At 44.0% G+C, this 15,635-nt stretch overlaps 1 protein-coding gene across 2 annotated transcripts in view; it reads right to left on the bottom strand.

Moving 5' to 3' along the window:
- dpysl2b (dihydropyrimidinase like 2b) overlaps positions 1–15,635 on the bottom strand; it is a 35,203-nt gene that overhangs the window by 18,322 nt on the left and 1,246 nt on the right. The window contains exons 1-2 of one of the 2 annotated variants that reach the window (XM_030435311.1): positions 12,128–12,487; positions 143–231 (exon numbers count right to left, since the gene is read on the bottom strand). In XM_030435311.1, the coding sequence (XP_030291171.1) occupies positions 143–231; positions 12,128–12,169 (131 nt within the window). In that variant the 5' untranslated portion in view covers positions 12,170–12,487. Of the gene's footprint in view, positions 1–142; positions 232–12,127; positions 12,488–15,635 lie in introns of those variants that run through there. The other variant, XM_030435310.1, reaches the window with a different exon arrangement.

Raw genomic sequence — 15,635 nt, 5'->3', positions numbered from 1 at the left:
TATTAATGTGCTGACTGATAGATTTTATGTTGATTTTTGTACCGTAATAATGAAGAGACAAAAGTCAGACACATGGACCGATTTAAACTTGGTAAACACAATGACTTCTGTGTCCGTATTTATTACAGTGTCTTCCACTCACTTGATGACTCCATCCTCCATATAGATGTCAGCACAGAAGGACTGGTCATCGTTCACGATCTTCCCTCCTTTGATCAGGAGACGGTCGCTCTGCAAAAGCAAAAAAAAGGATGATGAGTCGATGATTGTTGAACTACATTAACACATGACACACTCCACCAGGAGAAGATCCAGTTCAACTGTGGGAACCGCCACACATCTGAACATGTAGAGACCGCTCTGGGGTTTTATAGGCGCCCATAAAAAACATGCTTATGGGGGTGAGTATCCGATTTGGCTGGACTGGAGGCAGGATTAAGTGCATCTGATGAAAGACATTTCTGTGAAATGTCACATAAAAAAAGCGGACCGGCGCTCGCAAACCAAAAGGAGAAAAAAAAATAAGCCGAACCTGCCGAACATCCACGGCAGACCACGTCTGGCCTTTTTAGGATGCGTCCTGATAAGGAACACATGGCTGCGCAATGTCTTTCGACTGATGCTGGCTTTCTTCATCGCTATCTGCCACACACACACTCTCTTAAAACACATGCTTAATATTTTGTGCGGATGTTTTAACAATGACACTGTTTATCATGTGAATTAGTGACAGAGAGATAAGATGCAGGGGGAGCAGATGGAGGAGAGGGAGAGGGAGGAGACGGGCTGAATAAAACCTGGGATTAGATGTGAGGAGGGGTCTGCACATCAGACGCTTTGAGATGACGCCCCCCCAAGTTTTGTGTGAAAGCATCCAGACTGTAACACTGAGCCACCGACTCTTTAAAATGACGGATGATAATACAAGATTTTTGACGTTATTCATTAGACTGATATTTCCCAACTTAGCCCGATTGCTGATGCCAATACCAATACATGCACTTTTGTTTCCCACCAAAATCGCTGAGAAACATCAAGTTTCATTTTGAAAGCCTAACACTGCCAACAAACTGATATAATCATGCATTTATCATGCATTGACGTCATGTGATGCTCTGTTCGTCTTCATACACAAAAGAATATTATGGGAAATGACAACAGAGAATTAAAACATGCATGTAAGAGACTTTATCACCCAAGGTGAAGGTTTTTATGTTGATTAGTGGTTTGTTAAGCCTCAATACTGTGACCTCAGCTTACCATTTTGTTATCTCAGGAAATAAAAGAATAAAAGGGGAATATAAATAAATTAGCCTTTTTTTTCCGCACTATTACACCAGAATGAATCAATGATTTGTACTTAGTTTTAGGCTTTTTCTTTCCCACTTTTACTCTTTTTTTTCCCCCGACTTGCACTTTTTGGTGTGAAGTGTTTGTATCTTTATGGTTGTTGTTTTGGACACTGTCTATCTTTGGGTTCCAGTGTGATAACTCTTCTTAAAACCATTACTAAGTGATAGATTTACAGCTAGTTTAACTTTAGTTCAACGTTATTTCACTGTGTGGTAACAGCGAAATCACTATTCACTAATGTTTAATTAACAAAAACTTTTTCCATTTATTAATGATGGCTGTTGTAAAGTGTAAGAAGCAGGGTGTAATCAGAATCTTTGTCAAGTATGTCTGAAAGAAAATCTTCCATTTTGAACAGTTTATTCAAGTCACCTGGACACGCTCAGAAATAAACTGTTATTTGAGGTCAGGAGTCTTAAAAAAAATGTTTGTTATGTAAATGTTTAGAAGTTAGTCACAGCAGCAGTTTAGTGCTGCAGCTCCTTGGTAAACACGTAAACATGCGTGGTTGTTTGTAACATGAAATGATACTGATGAATGTCACACAGACAGACAGACAGACAGACAGACAGACAGACAGACACACCCCTCTGTCCTCCTCGTGTGCTCGAGCTGTCACAACAATGACATAAGAGACGACCAATCAGAGCGCAGGCGGTGTAATCAATCATCCATGCCTGCTGTGCTGTGCCACTTGTCCGTGTGCAGGACAGAGGAGGAGAGGGAGGGAGGGAGGGAGGGTTTGCCACCTCCACATCCTCCCACACAGAGCCCCTCTCCCCCCCACCCCCGGTCCCTCCCTCTCTCCAGTCACCCCGGGTCGTCTGTCCAAAATGGGAGTGGCAGCTCTGGTCACAAGGCTCCCAGCATCCCCGGCTAACAAAGGCCGCTCTGTTCGAGCCGCTGCCACTCGCTGCCGCCCGGCCAGCAGCTCTGGCCCCAAAGCACAACTGCTGCTCTACGAGGGCTCCCAGTCAGAGCCCCGCCCTGGATCAGAACCAGCACAGACACCGCTCTGCACTGCACAGCTTAGCCCAGCTTTTCAAATAACACTTCATGGTCTTTCTTAAATGTCTTTATCTTTCCAGACTCTTCCTAATCACAGTCTGGTCACAGATTTAGAAGAAAAGACATCATTACCATCACAGCCAGGAGCAGGTGGAAATTCTTTTGTGTTTTTGTCACACGATGCAAATTCTGATTCTTACACACTGCAGAAACCGGGTCAACATAACACGAGGCACTCGTTTCTTTTAATCTGTTTGTGTTCTTCATAAAGTGCACTTAATCATTTGATTTGATCTGGTTCGACTTTGCAAATGTTGCTTTTTTTCCCCTCTGTTTCAAACGACTGTACATTGAACTCCTTGTAGAAAAGGTGCAATTTGAAGATGTCTACTTGGGCTCTTGGGAATTGTTCATTATATTGGAGAAAAGGCAGACATCTCCACAGACATCTCAACAGGAGACATTTGCAAAACTTGGCGACTCACTACGGGTGAGATGAAATATGTGGCGGATTTTGAGGTGAGCCGTCCCTTTAAATTTTGCACGGATCCCCCTGGAGCCACAGAAGAAGACGACCACTGGACTATGAAACCGATGCAGCCATACAGTTTGTGAGTGCAGGTCTGCGATAGTGAGTCTCATCTAAATCTTTTTTTTGTTCTGTCCACAGCTGCACGGTAACAAGACAAACACATGGAGGACATACGTGCGTCATTAAGTCATATCCTCTCTGCTTTAGGAGAGAGACTGCGGGTAAACGTCTCACACTCTTTGCTTTTCAATAAAAGGGGAGGAAGACGCACAAAGACATGCATGCATAGCCTCACAATACACACACACACACGAGGACTTCAGCTGACTGCAGCACGTCTGGAAAATGCTCTGCAGTTGTCATGTGAAAGGTGTGGCGATGCTCTTGACAGCGCTGATGGAACCGATGCGAATAGATCATGTGGTCATGTTCGATCTATGCGCAGCCGACCGCCCTGCCGGAGCGACTGGCCCCGCTCCAGCACGGCGCTGGCCCGCGTTCATACCAGCAACTGCTTTGAAATATGCCGTTACATCATGTGCCTCATCATGACTGTCATTATCACATTACTCACTGGAGGATCGAGACTCCGCTCCTCGAGTCAGCACTCACACAGGCCCCGAAACTGCACAAGCCATGTCTCAGAGGCAGAATTAGCTTTGCAGAAACAATTACTCATTTCAATTACTTATCCATAAAGATTGTTAGTTATTAGGGCATATCAGGTCCCACTAAAAAAGGTGTTTTTGTACCATAGGGTTCAGTTTTTTTTTTACACATTAAAAAGATGGTAGCTCAGCTCGAACAAGAACTTGCCCTGATCCAACTCGTACTGTACAATCATGATATTGTTGTGGAGCTCACAGGGGTTGGAGAGCGTGTCTGGTTGTACTGGACGAGAGCCAAACATGACAGTGACCTTCCCTCCATGGGAACCTCACAAACAGGATGTGGACGGCACTCAATGGCTTCACTGTTGCTAAACTGCAGTGTTTTCATTCCAGGCTAGGATATTTAACCGTGCTAATGTAAGCATACCAGCAAAAATCTATCCAGCATGAATGAAGAAAGGCCATTTTTAGACGAAAACTACTCATTGATTCTTCTGCTGAAGGCAATAACTTTCCTCACTGCTCCTTCCGTTTCCTCAAAGTAAACATCCTGATTCTTCTAAAAGTGGGGGGAAGGCCCCACGTGGTGCGGATAAAGTCTCTGAGAGGGGTAGAAGCCAGGACCACGGGGAAAATGTCAAGTGGAAGTAAAGCTTAATTAATCTGTTTACGACAAACTACAAAAAACTGTGTTCCAATACTAGCATGGCTAACTAGATTCAGGTTAGCATGATTAAAAAGAAAAATGCCCAGCATAGATATGAACAGATGGATCACTATGACGATGATGATGATGATAAAAATAAAGCTGAATAAATCTTCAATCAATCTTAAAACAATTGTGCTCCAATGTTAGCAAGGCTAGCTAGATTCCGGTTAGCATGATTTGATAAGACAACAAAACAACACACATCACATCTTCTTCTTTGGTTCATCATTAACATAGCAGGAGCCTACACACAAAGCAACTTAACATGCACCTTGATAGTATTATCATAGTAAAATAGCATTTGATTTAGCTTATTTTGTTGCTAATAGGGAGAAAAAATTGCTGGTTTAATGGGGCAAAAGTTGAAGAACCACACCTGTTTGGTTTTTTGTTTTTTTTGGCTACTTCAGGGCAGCGTAACAAGCTGTTAGCATAGCATTTATTGGTGATATCACCTTTGGGAGTTTATATGTTGAGCGTGTTAGCCAGCAGTTGCGTATTCATGCATCCAGAAGACAAAAGAACAAAAAGGTCTCTGGTTTTCTCTGGTTCACGTTATACACAGCACCAGGCCTTTGTGTCCACAAACAATGGCAGCTTAATTTGCATCTTCCTTGTTTTGTTGTTAATTTTATGGTTGATTAAAAAAAAAACTGGCTGGGTGCAAGGGCTCCCACTGCAGAAATCCTTTCGACTGCTCCTTAAAAATGAACAGATTTTTTGGGCACCTGGGGGAAGGGCAACATGCTGTAACCAGAGCATGATAATGCCTAATACATTTTATATGGTGAACACGGTAGCAAACAGCTAGCATAGAGCAACATTAGCTTACTTTTAGAGCTGTGTTTTAGGTGACGTGGTGAATATTCCTTCTCTCTTTAGCTCTGTTTTACTCTCCATCAACTCCTGAACAAAATATCTGGCCCTTTAGCTGCTAAATGCCAAAGCTAAAGCTAATGCTATTGCTAATGCTAATGCAAACAAAACGTTTTTTCTGTCTGCCATTTGGAGCTGGGCCGGTAACCTACACTGGGTTTTCTCAGTGTTTTTCGTCGTTTTTTCACAGAACTACTTCCTGCTGCGTCCAAGAACAACACTGGTGCGAGTGAACCGTAACAGTGATCTCAAAGATTCTAAAACGCCACATACGACTGAGAATAACTGCAGAGGCAAGTGACAAGTCTCTGAGTTGTCTAATAATTCTCACATAACACATTGTGAACCATTAATAATGTAAAAATATTGATTATAGCTGCTTTAAACCAACATATTTATAGAGGTAATTCCACTTCTAAAAGCTGGTGGGTATAAAAGAAACACACTGATGATGGACTCGGACTCGGGAGTATTGATTATTTCTCTATTACAGCCCGTCAGATCAATCTGTAGTATCCTATGACTCCTGTAGTTTATTACACATCATCAAAACGTGTTGTGTACAAACAAATCAGCAGCACAACACGGGGGGAAACTTAAACGCTCAACGGAGGGAAAAGAGACGCCTGTTGACTGCGAAGACAGAGTTTCATGAAATCAGGACAAAATCCGTTGTGGGGCTGTGCAAACGTCTGCCAGTGTGAAGACGTAACCCGGCAACGTCATGTGTTGTTGTCCAAATGGAAAGTATCCTGGGAACATTCGTGAAGTCAGGTGGAGAGCGCTGCCAGGTCAGACATTCAGCACCGTGATTTATGTGCGTTCAGGATTATTCAAAAACCAGCCTGCTAAGAAAATCATCTTGGTACATGTTCAGACAACCGCTGTAAAAGTTTATTTCAGACAGAAGGCTGGCTGAAAGAGTGGCAAGACAGGACTAAAACAAACACCCGGAGGGATGAGTGTGCAACTCAACACCACCTGGGTTTGGAAATTACAGCACAAACAAGATTTTTGTTGTGTTTGCCAACAGATATTAGGAGATTTAGATAGAGACTGTATGACCTCAGTGTATTACTACAATCAATACTCATAATAAATGGTCTACTTTTTTTATGTACAATTTTCAGCTAATGAAAAATTCTCTTAAATGGTTCTTTTTGACATTGAAAAGTTTCCTTAAACTCACAATATGTGAGTTCTGATGTCAGGAATCTCTCAATCAAAACAAAACAAAGGACGTTAAGTAGCGGGGGATCATGGGAGTCTCACTGTTAAACAACTATCACTGCCGATGACGATCTATCGGCGTGACCCAGGAACAAATTTTAACAGATGAGGTAAAGTTTTGCTCTTGTTACATTTTGTCACGTTCACCGACGTATTTTCTCACACGCTGACTCGATCCTACAGGTTTTAGTGATAAAACACACCGTTACCTTAAATAAAATTTGACATTTTGGTGCAGAGATGATACATACTGTATCTCTAACTTCTTTTTCTCCATGAAATATCACTTTCTTTAGCTTGTTTTCTCTGAGACCTAAATATTTAAATTCTTAATTCTTTCATAAATGTGAAAATTGACATGAATCATCTTAAATTCTATAAATACAAGCTCATTGACCTCTCTCTGCACCCGGCTGCAGCTGGAGGTATCCTGTTACAGATTTAACAGTATTCCTCTTTGTTCTGGTGCTGATCAATGAAATCACAAACACACACACACACACACACACTCACACTGTATTCTCTCAGACTTCTGGCTTTATGAATGGGGGATTTCGGGAGGATTCTGACTGTGAAGAATTGCTGCTGAGCCGGTGGGTGTGTGTGCTGTGGAGAGCAGACAGAGCTCCGAGCTGCTGCGCACTGTGAGAGAACAGCGTGAACGGGCGGACGTGCCCTTTACAGTGACAACACACACACACTGAGCTGCCACCCGGGACCACTGCTGTACTACAGGTATACTACTGCAGCAGACGGCTAATGATCTCGCATCCGCTGAGGATTGAAGTCACAGAGACTTTAATCCAGGACAGTCTCATTATAGCCTCGGGCTATTTTTACCTCCACTCAACATGCACATTAGAGGTGCGTTCACTTCGCCAAAACTTTGTCTTTGTTCCTGTTTTTTTTTTTTTACTTTGCTTTCATCTAAATTTATATCCTTCGCTTTGCAGGGAGGCAAGTCGAGACACACTGCAAAAATAAATCTGCTGCGAATGAATCGATTAGTTGATTGAGAGACAGGTGTCTGACAGCTTAGGTTATTTAGGCAGCAAAATATGCCAAACGTTCCCCGGTTCCAGCTGGTGCAAAGTTGTATTACTCTTCTGTTTAATATCATTTAGGACCGCAAATGCTGATTACATTTTTAAATCTGTTGTCAGGTCACACTGATATACTGATTTTAAGGTGTGCTGCTGTATAAAAATTGGCCGTCTACCATGTACATTAGCTTACCGATGGTAAGGAATTCCACCATATAGATATTTAACATGTATATCAACTTCCATGTCTGTGGGGAAGCATTCTGTTTTTCTTTCTTGTAAGGGTCATTGTAACTGATGACAATAATAGTAATTGTGTAATATCATATATTGAGATCAGGCTCATCATGAGTTTCCAGGATTCTATGGGACATTCTCATGTGACTTGTTTTGAGATATTCATCTTTTGATGTATAATTCAGAAAAAAAGAGCAAATCTGAGCAAAATATCATACTGAAATCTGTCAAAATTAACATCTGGACTGTTTGCCAGACCAAAGAAAGTCATACGAGGACGTCACCTTGAACTCTGGGACCCAGTCACAGGCACTTTTCACTGCTTCTTTTTCTACATTTTAAACGCCAAATGATCAATCGTTCAATCACCAACTTTTTATATTCATTTTCTCTGATTCCAGTTTCTTAAAATGTGAACATTTTCAGCTGTCTTTCCTCCTCTGTGACAGTAAACTGAATATGTTTGTGCATCGTGGAGAAACACAAGACACTTGAAGACGTCATTTTTGGCTTTAGGAAACACTTATAAGCATATATCACCATTTTTTAGACCAAACAACAAATCAGTCAGTCGTCAATGAACGCGACCATTACTGCAGTCGAGCCCCGCCTGACTCCATCATCACTTCCGTGAAACATCTCATAACTCTTCTTTCGTTCAGCTGAATCATCAGAAAAGTGGAGAACAAACACAAGCCGCAGAAGCTCAAAACCCAGCTGGTGAACTTGTGAGAGTTCATTCATATTTGATGAGATCGGTCTTAAGTACGTCCCTGCCTGTGCAGCTGACCCGGCTCCATCTGGCCCCGGACAAAAACCAGTCAGCTCCAACCAGCACTCCACCCGTAATGACTCAGGATGGATGGATGGATTGATCGATGAACGCTCAACATTATGTGCGGCCTCGAGTCTTAAGTTGATTGGTTTGTACAGAAAGACGCAGAACACAGAGCTCCTTTGTGACGGCCGCGGCCTTTCCTGTTTAGTTTTGATTCGATTTGAGCCTCGTTCATTTCCTCTGTTTGGTTTGATAAGCTCATCCACGCTTCGCACCGACGCCCAGCGGTTACGCGAGAAGGGGTTGTTACCTGGAGCTCACGGGGTCGAGAGTAGCCGACGTCTCACACAGCACATTTATCGTGTAATCACGACAAAAGTTAAGGCACCCATTCAGTCTCTGACCCCCTTTTTTTCTTTAATGCACGGTTCAAGAATAGGCAGTCTATCCCTTTCGGTCTGACTTAATCACTGTTGGGACTACAACCCCTCGCTAATCCTCTGATCTCTCCACCAACCGGCTGCTGCATCTCAAGCTCTCTCCAGAGAGCCCAGAGGAGATGATTCACCTGAGAGGCTGCCAGCTTTTCACCGAGGACGCCGCCATATCAGCACGGCCCATCAGATGTTTCCAATTATCACCGGTTACTATCATATATGACTTGTTCTGACAATACTTTGTGTTACGCAACGGTTTCAGAGGGACTTTAAGGCTTAAGTTAAACTGGGAAAAACAGGAAGCAGAGACTTTTCTCTTTGGGGGTATTTTTGCACATACATACATTATTTAGACCAATTTGGCTTCATGTTTTACTGTCTGCTCTCCTGGCAGTATGCACAGTAACAACTTATTTTCTTTACTGCTTCTTTTAGTTGATAATTTTCTCAGTTCATCGCTTCATAGTTTGTCTATAAGTTGTCAGAAAATAGAGAAAAAATGCTCCTCACAGGTCCCCACAACCCATCCAACAACTGCTCGATTTATCTGACTAAGACTTCTAAACCTGAAGATTTTTTATTTGCAGTGATATAAGACCTTTTTGGGGGTAATTTACCTAAATTGACCAGATACATCTGTATCATGTGTATTTTGTTTGATATGAGCCCCAAAGATGCTCAGGAATGTCTTAAATGATTCAAGTCCCAGTGAAGCTGATGTCAGTTTGGACGACTAAGTTGATCAATTAGATGTAAAATATCTGCCTTCATTACATACATATCTTTTTCATAAGTGTCTGATATCAACACTTTAAGTGAATCTTTGCAAAAACATGGGTGTTGAGTATTGGCCACATTCAATGTTGGTCTTGTCTTACTCCCTGATATCCACATCGGCCTCCAAAGTCCAGTATTTATCAATTAGCTAATCTTGGGCTGGACCATGTGTCCCCCATGATCCACATGAAAAGCAAATATGCATGTTTTTTTTTTTATATAAAACTAGATCAACCAATCAGTCTGTCTGACAGGCAGCGCTGCAGGACACTCTGTCGCCACATGGGAGGTGTGCACTTCGAATCCTCCGCCGGTGTGACTGACAGTCACCCATAACACCCTTCCCTGCGTGGATGCGCACAAACGTTCACATTTTACCTTTTGCAGAGCTGTAATTTCTATTTTAGGACGGCTCGTCTGAACATTCTCACACAGTCTGGTGCCAAAAAAAAAAGTGTCCTGTGGGATCTGAGATGAATCGCTGGCTGCACCGTGTTCACAACGTCCAGCAGGTGCAGCATTGATGGACGTTTTATGCCTTTTCTTATAGACTTTAAAGGGGATCCATGAACCAATTTGTAGTAATTTATATGTAATTATCACTTTTTATTGGCCTTAAGTGAGAGGCGCTGTAACATGATGGGAAAAATGGGACCTTTCCCATCTCTCTCCATTGCCTATATGGACAATTTGTTTAAAGGAGCACTACGCAGTTTGGAGAAGAAATTCACACTCAGAATTGTAATATTCACAATATTAATGAGGTAATAATACACATTTTCCATGAGTGAATAAACACGCTGTTCTCAGAGGGAAATAAGGTCCCCAGGACACTTCAAAGCTAGAAAGTTGGCAGGGTCCGCCACATATAAAGTATGAAATTGTGTTGTCCTTTAAGGTCAGTTTGTTTATTTGGTTTGTTGAGGCATTCTTTTTTTTTTTTTTTAAAGTCAGTCAGGGAAGATCTTTCTCTTCTGATTGAAATCTCTTCCCACAAAAACTCCATAGTGCTCCTTTAATGCTGCTGGACTGTGGAAGGACTCTGATCAGATTTTCCACTCTCTCCGCTCTGCTAACAGTAGCTAACGCTTATTTATCAAGGGAGTCCGCTAACATTAGCTAACGAGCGGCCTCCAGCACCACTCCACAGAGCCGCTTTAAATATGAATGAATGGGTTTCTGAGATGATGGGCTCCTAGCATCCGCCGCCACACCCACATCACATCCTGATCAGAGTTTCTAATCAGAGAATTACATTCTTTACTCCAGGAGTGTCACTTCTCGCTCAGAGGGCTGTAGGTCAGGAGCCACCTGAACACTCCTGGCCCCGCGCCATGCGTCCTAGTTGGCCTGTTAGATAAACGACTCCAAGCCAAATGATTTATTCAGCGGATGCATCTTTCTTCAACCGCACGCAGCAATCTTGGAAAGATAAAAAGCTGAAAACAAGCCCCGCCGCTCCCTACACGCTACCTTTTGTTCTGCCCTGATCTGAGCCCTCTTCTGACTATTTCAACCCAATTACTTCACCGCCGCTCAGACGGTGACCTCCTTCCTCCTCTCCTGATCAGCTCTTCCTCCGCCTGTGTGCATCTTCCACAGCTGAGAGAGAGAGGGAGAGAGGGAGAGAGAGGGAAAGAGAGAAACATGGAAGGAAATAGGACCCACTGTCCCCTCCCTTTCCACTGGCTCCCTCCCTTCCCCTCCCTATTCTTCACTTTCCATTCAGCCGCCACCACCACCATCCCTGCAGCTCCCGCTATGAATTCAGGGAAATAATCAGTGACACCAGTGAACGTGCCCCCTTCAGTGCTTTTTGCAGCGCCTTTCCTTGCAAAATACAGTCGTCGTCCCCCCCCCTCTCCCCTCCTCCTCCTCCCCAGGGTGAAAGGAGAGAATCGGGCCGGGGGAGTGCGGCTCTGAGGCGGATGCAGGGTGAGCATTTGCCCCCCCAGCAGTTGGTGTGTGTGGAACGGTAGCCGGGCCACCAGACACACACACACACACACACACACACACAAACACCGCCTAACAAAGACCACCGGCGTGAAATCTCAACTGTCATTGCATGCATGCCGGGGACAAAGACAAGAGAGCCGAGAGCCGATCTGCGTTTAAAAAATGAACGTCGAGGCGAATTCTTTTTGTCCCCGGACTGGAGCACTTGTCGCAAAGATGCTGCAAAAAAAAAAAAAAAAAATCACGGTTTTTTTCTTCCCCCTTCCGCACACACACACACACACACCGTCCCCCGGCCTCATCGACCGATCGATTGGTCGACCCTTTCGTGCGTTTTCGAAGGTTTTCGCGATGAAACAGTAAATGCACGTGCACAAAAACATAATGCACGGAGGACAGCGGCTCTCCTCGAGCCCCCGCCGCGGAGCTCAGGGACTGTCGGCGGGCGAAGCGGAGCATGCCGCCCCGGTGACATCCTGCACCCACACCCCGCAGGCCCACCCCGCAACCAGACACAACCGCAGCTCACGTGAACATTAGAAAAAGAAGGGGGAAAAAAACCCGTCCCGACACTCACTGTGATGCGAGGGATGTTCTTCTTGCCCTGGTAGCCAGACATCTTTCACCGGGTTGGTTTCGCCGTCTTCTTTTCTTTTTTCTTTTAGCGCTGCGCCGTGGACCGCGAGTCAATGCAGCGAGGGGGATGGACGGATTACTGCTCGCTCAGACGAGGATGATGAAGGTGATGAAGAAGAAGGTGGCGGTCGGTCCTTTTGGGAGGCCAGAGCAACGACGACAACAACACAACAGAAACCAGTCAAACTCTCTCTCAACTCGCCTTCCTGCCTGGCAGCCTCCCCGGTCGCTCCTCGCCGATGCACCAAAGCTTTTTCCTTCCCCAGACGGAGTGAGACAAGAGAGGGGAGGGGAGAGCAGGGGGGGAGGGAGGGAGGGACCACTCCGCGAGCCTCTTCCCAGTGAAAAAAAAAAAGAACCCCACGGAGCATGCGCAGAGCCTCGCCCTGCTCCATTGACAGGAGAGAGGCACTAATGCCATCAATTGCTCTCCTTGGATTAGTGGAGGCAGAGCAGAGAGTGCAGCAAGTGAACGACTGAAGGGAAGAGGAGCCAGCAGCCATCTTAACTCCCAGCACTTCATCTGTTAGGTCCTCCAAATCTTGACTTTTATCAGAGCTGGGGGAAAAATGACAGACAAGAGCTCAGGGGGAGATCAGCTCCATCTCCATCTCCAGCTTTATAAAACTTGATTCAGCCAGTCCTCCTGAATAGTTATTGCTGTCTGAGCTGCGAGCAGTCCCAACAGAGTTTTTAAGAAGGTGGAAACAACAAGTGACACTTGACAGTGACGAGGGGATTCTTATTTTCAAGACATTATTCACACTGAAAATGTCAGGGTAGGCTCTTGTGTGATATTTGGCTTGTTAGACTGGAATAAACGGAAAACACAACTTGGAACAAATTCCTGGTTCCGTCCCTTTTTATCTGGTTCCGCACCAGAAGTTAACTGGGCTGACACTCGTCCTCCAGCTAAGTTCCGTGGAAATCCCCTCGATGGTTTTTGTGTAATCCTGCTGACAAACCAACCGACCGACCAAAATAAACCTGACGCGGGTGAAAACATAACCTCCTTGGGGGTGGTAATGGGATGCAGTGTCCTAAATGTGTAATACACCCGGCTCAATTATGAACACCTGCAATGTTTGTTTTTTTTTTAGTTTTATTCTCATTTAAAGCAAGATTTTTTGTTGTTGCTCAGTTCCTCTGTAACTCACATTGCACAAGCAGGGAAGAGTCATAGAATCAGTGAGTTGAGGCAGTAATGTCAGTTACTGAGCAATAAAGATGTTTGCTGATGCAGCTAACCACCAGACTTTGTTAATTAAGCATCGTGAGCATGTTACAGTAAAATATCTGAGTGCACTGAAGTGAGACTGGCTGCATTTTTATTTCATTTGTATCCAACTTTTCATTTGTAAGAGAAGGATTATGTTGTTTCCTCTGTTAAAAGGCCTGACTTTGGTTATTGTGATTAAATAATAAACGATTTGTCGCCATAAAGGTGTGTGTGAGGCAAGATGTTATCAAAAGCTCATCCTGCAGCTTGATTGTAGAGCTGTGCCGCCTGTCCAGCCCAGTCATCAGTATCAGTATAACATGTTGGCACTTGATGTTTCTGCGAACCGCGGACAAGTTCACATTTAATTTGTCACACGTGTCACATCACATCCAGGTGCTGACTTTCCTGTTGAGAGGTGGACGCCAAGCCAGAGACCAGTGTTCAAGATGCCGTTTCGACATTTGTAAACCTCTGGACATTTTTGACGAGACATCAAGATATTCACCAGCCGTGTTAGCGGCCTGTGCTCACTTCCAACACGTTACAATTACAGCAGTGTAATAATACCGATGTCCAGGGTTCATGTCCCATTTGTGATCAACAATCAAGAGCGATTCGTTTTTAAGTTGTGTTTATAAGTTAACGTACATAAACCAACATACACCTCACCAGTCTTACAAGACTTGAGCTACGACACATTCACAGCTTCTGCTATGTACGTTACGAGACTGAGCGTAGCTTTTTTTTTTTTAATCCAAATTACGATCTTTTCCAGAACTTAACCAAGTAGTTTTTGTGCCTAAGCCTGACCCAACCCTGACCATTTGACAGCATTAATAACAGTCCAAAAGTCATATTATATGATAATATATGAACTGTTTGTCTGCAAGCTTTATTTTGAAAGTGTAACCAGAAGTTGAACATGATTAATGATTGCAAACTTGAGCATGTTGCCCTTCACGTGAAAAAAAAAACAAAGATAAATAAGTAGGCAGAGCATCATAGTTTGAAGCTTAAGGCCACAGACCAAGCTGCCCCAGACTATTTGACCAATTATGAGTGAGAACATGTTGTTCGTGGTGACAGAACTAGACGAGCCAGAACACTTTTCCCAACACTGACCAAATGGGGTTTGTTTTGTTTTTTTGTGCCTACGCCTAACCAGACCAGAAGGCAGCACTGTCAGAGCATAACACTGATAGCTGAACCTAAAGAACTGTGAAGCTGTCACATCAGGATATATAAAGTCTGAAATCTAGCAATCAGGTTGAGTCAGCAGCGTTGGAGGAAGCAGACAAAACCGCAAGTCAGATCCATTCATTCATAATATACTTAATGGGCCAAAAGTAAATGGGCTCATTGTGCAGAATGACATATCTAACTGCATTATAATACACTAATTGATGCATCAGCGTGTGCATCAGTGTGGTGTTGCAGCTGGGAAGGGTGGGGCTCCCTCTAATCACTTCATATACCGACGGCTAGCTTGTGAGTTCAATAAAGTCTTACATTAATCCAAATCTGTCATATCTATTCATCTGCTGATTCTATTTTGTGCGATTAATCTGGACCTGCAACGTGATGAGTCACTGAAGTCGTCGTATATAAAATGTGGCGGAGTGAAAAAAAAAAAAAAAAAAAGTACAACACAAAAGTTACTTCCCCACCACTGCAGTGTGCTCACGTCACATTCATCAGTCCGGCTTTTTAAACATGCAATCACTTCATTCTGTTTGTTGTATTATTCATGGATCAAATTAAACTGCATGTCAGACGTTCAGAGCAGAGGAGGGCAAGCTGCTACACATGTAAGACTTCCAGCCAGAGATATACGAGAGAGCGGTGGTTGCGGGGCAGATTGTGCGGCTAATGCTTCCGATCAATACGCAACATGACACCGTGACACACCACACCACTACTGAGGGCTTTTAACAGCATCCTGAGCAGCATGCTTGAAGGCAAAGCAAAGGGAGTCGTGATACCGTTATTGGCACCCACTTGGAAACCCCCACCCGGGGGGTGAGTTTCGAGGCAGCAACAGCAAAAAAAAAAAAGTTGACAGATTTTTTTTTTCTTTTTTCCTGCCAAGTCATGCAAGTCAGTGCTGCTGCCACATGTCCATCAGCGCCCCACACCCTCAGAGAGCATAGATGCACCAGAAAACACAACGCTGCAGCCGTGCACCAGAGCTGAGCCTGTGTGTGTGTGTGTGTGTGTGTCCCGCTGA

This window comes from Sparus aurata, chromosome 12 (genome assembly GCF_900880675.1).
Source record: "Sparus aurata chromosome 12, fSpaAur1.1, whole genome shotgun sequence".
NCBI lineage: Eukaryota > Metazoa > Chordata > Actinopteri > Spariformes > Sparidae > Sparus > Sparus aurata.
The sequence above is the reverse complement of the archived record's forward strand: the minus strand, read 5'-3'. Positions and strand labels throughout refer to the sequence as shown.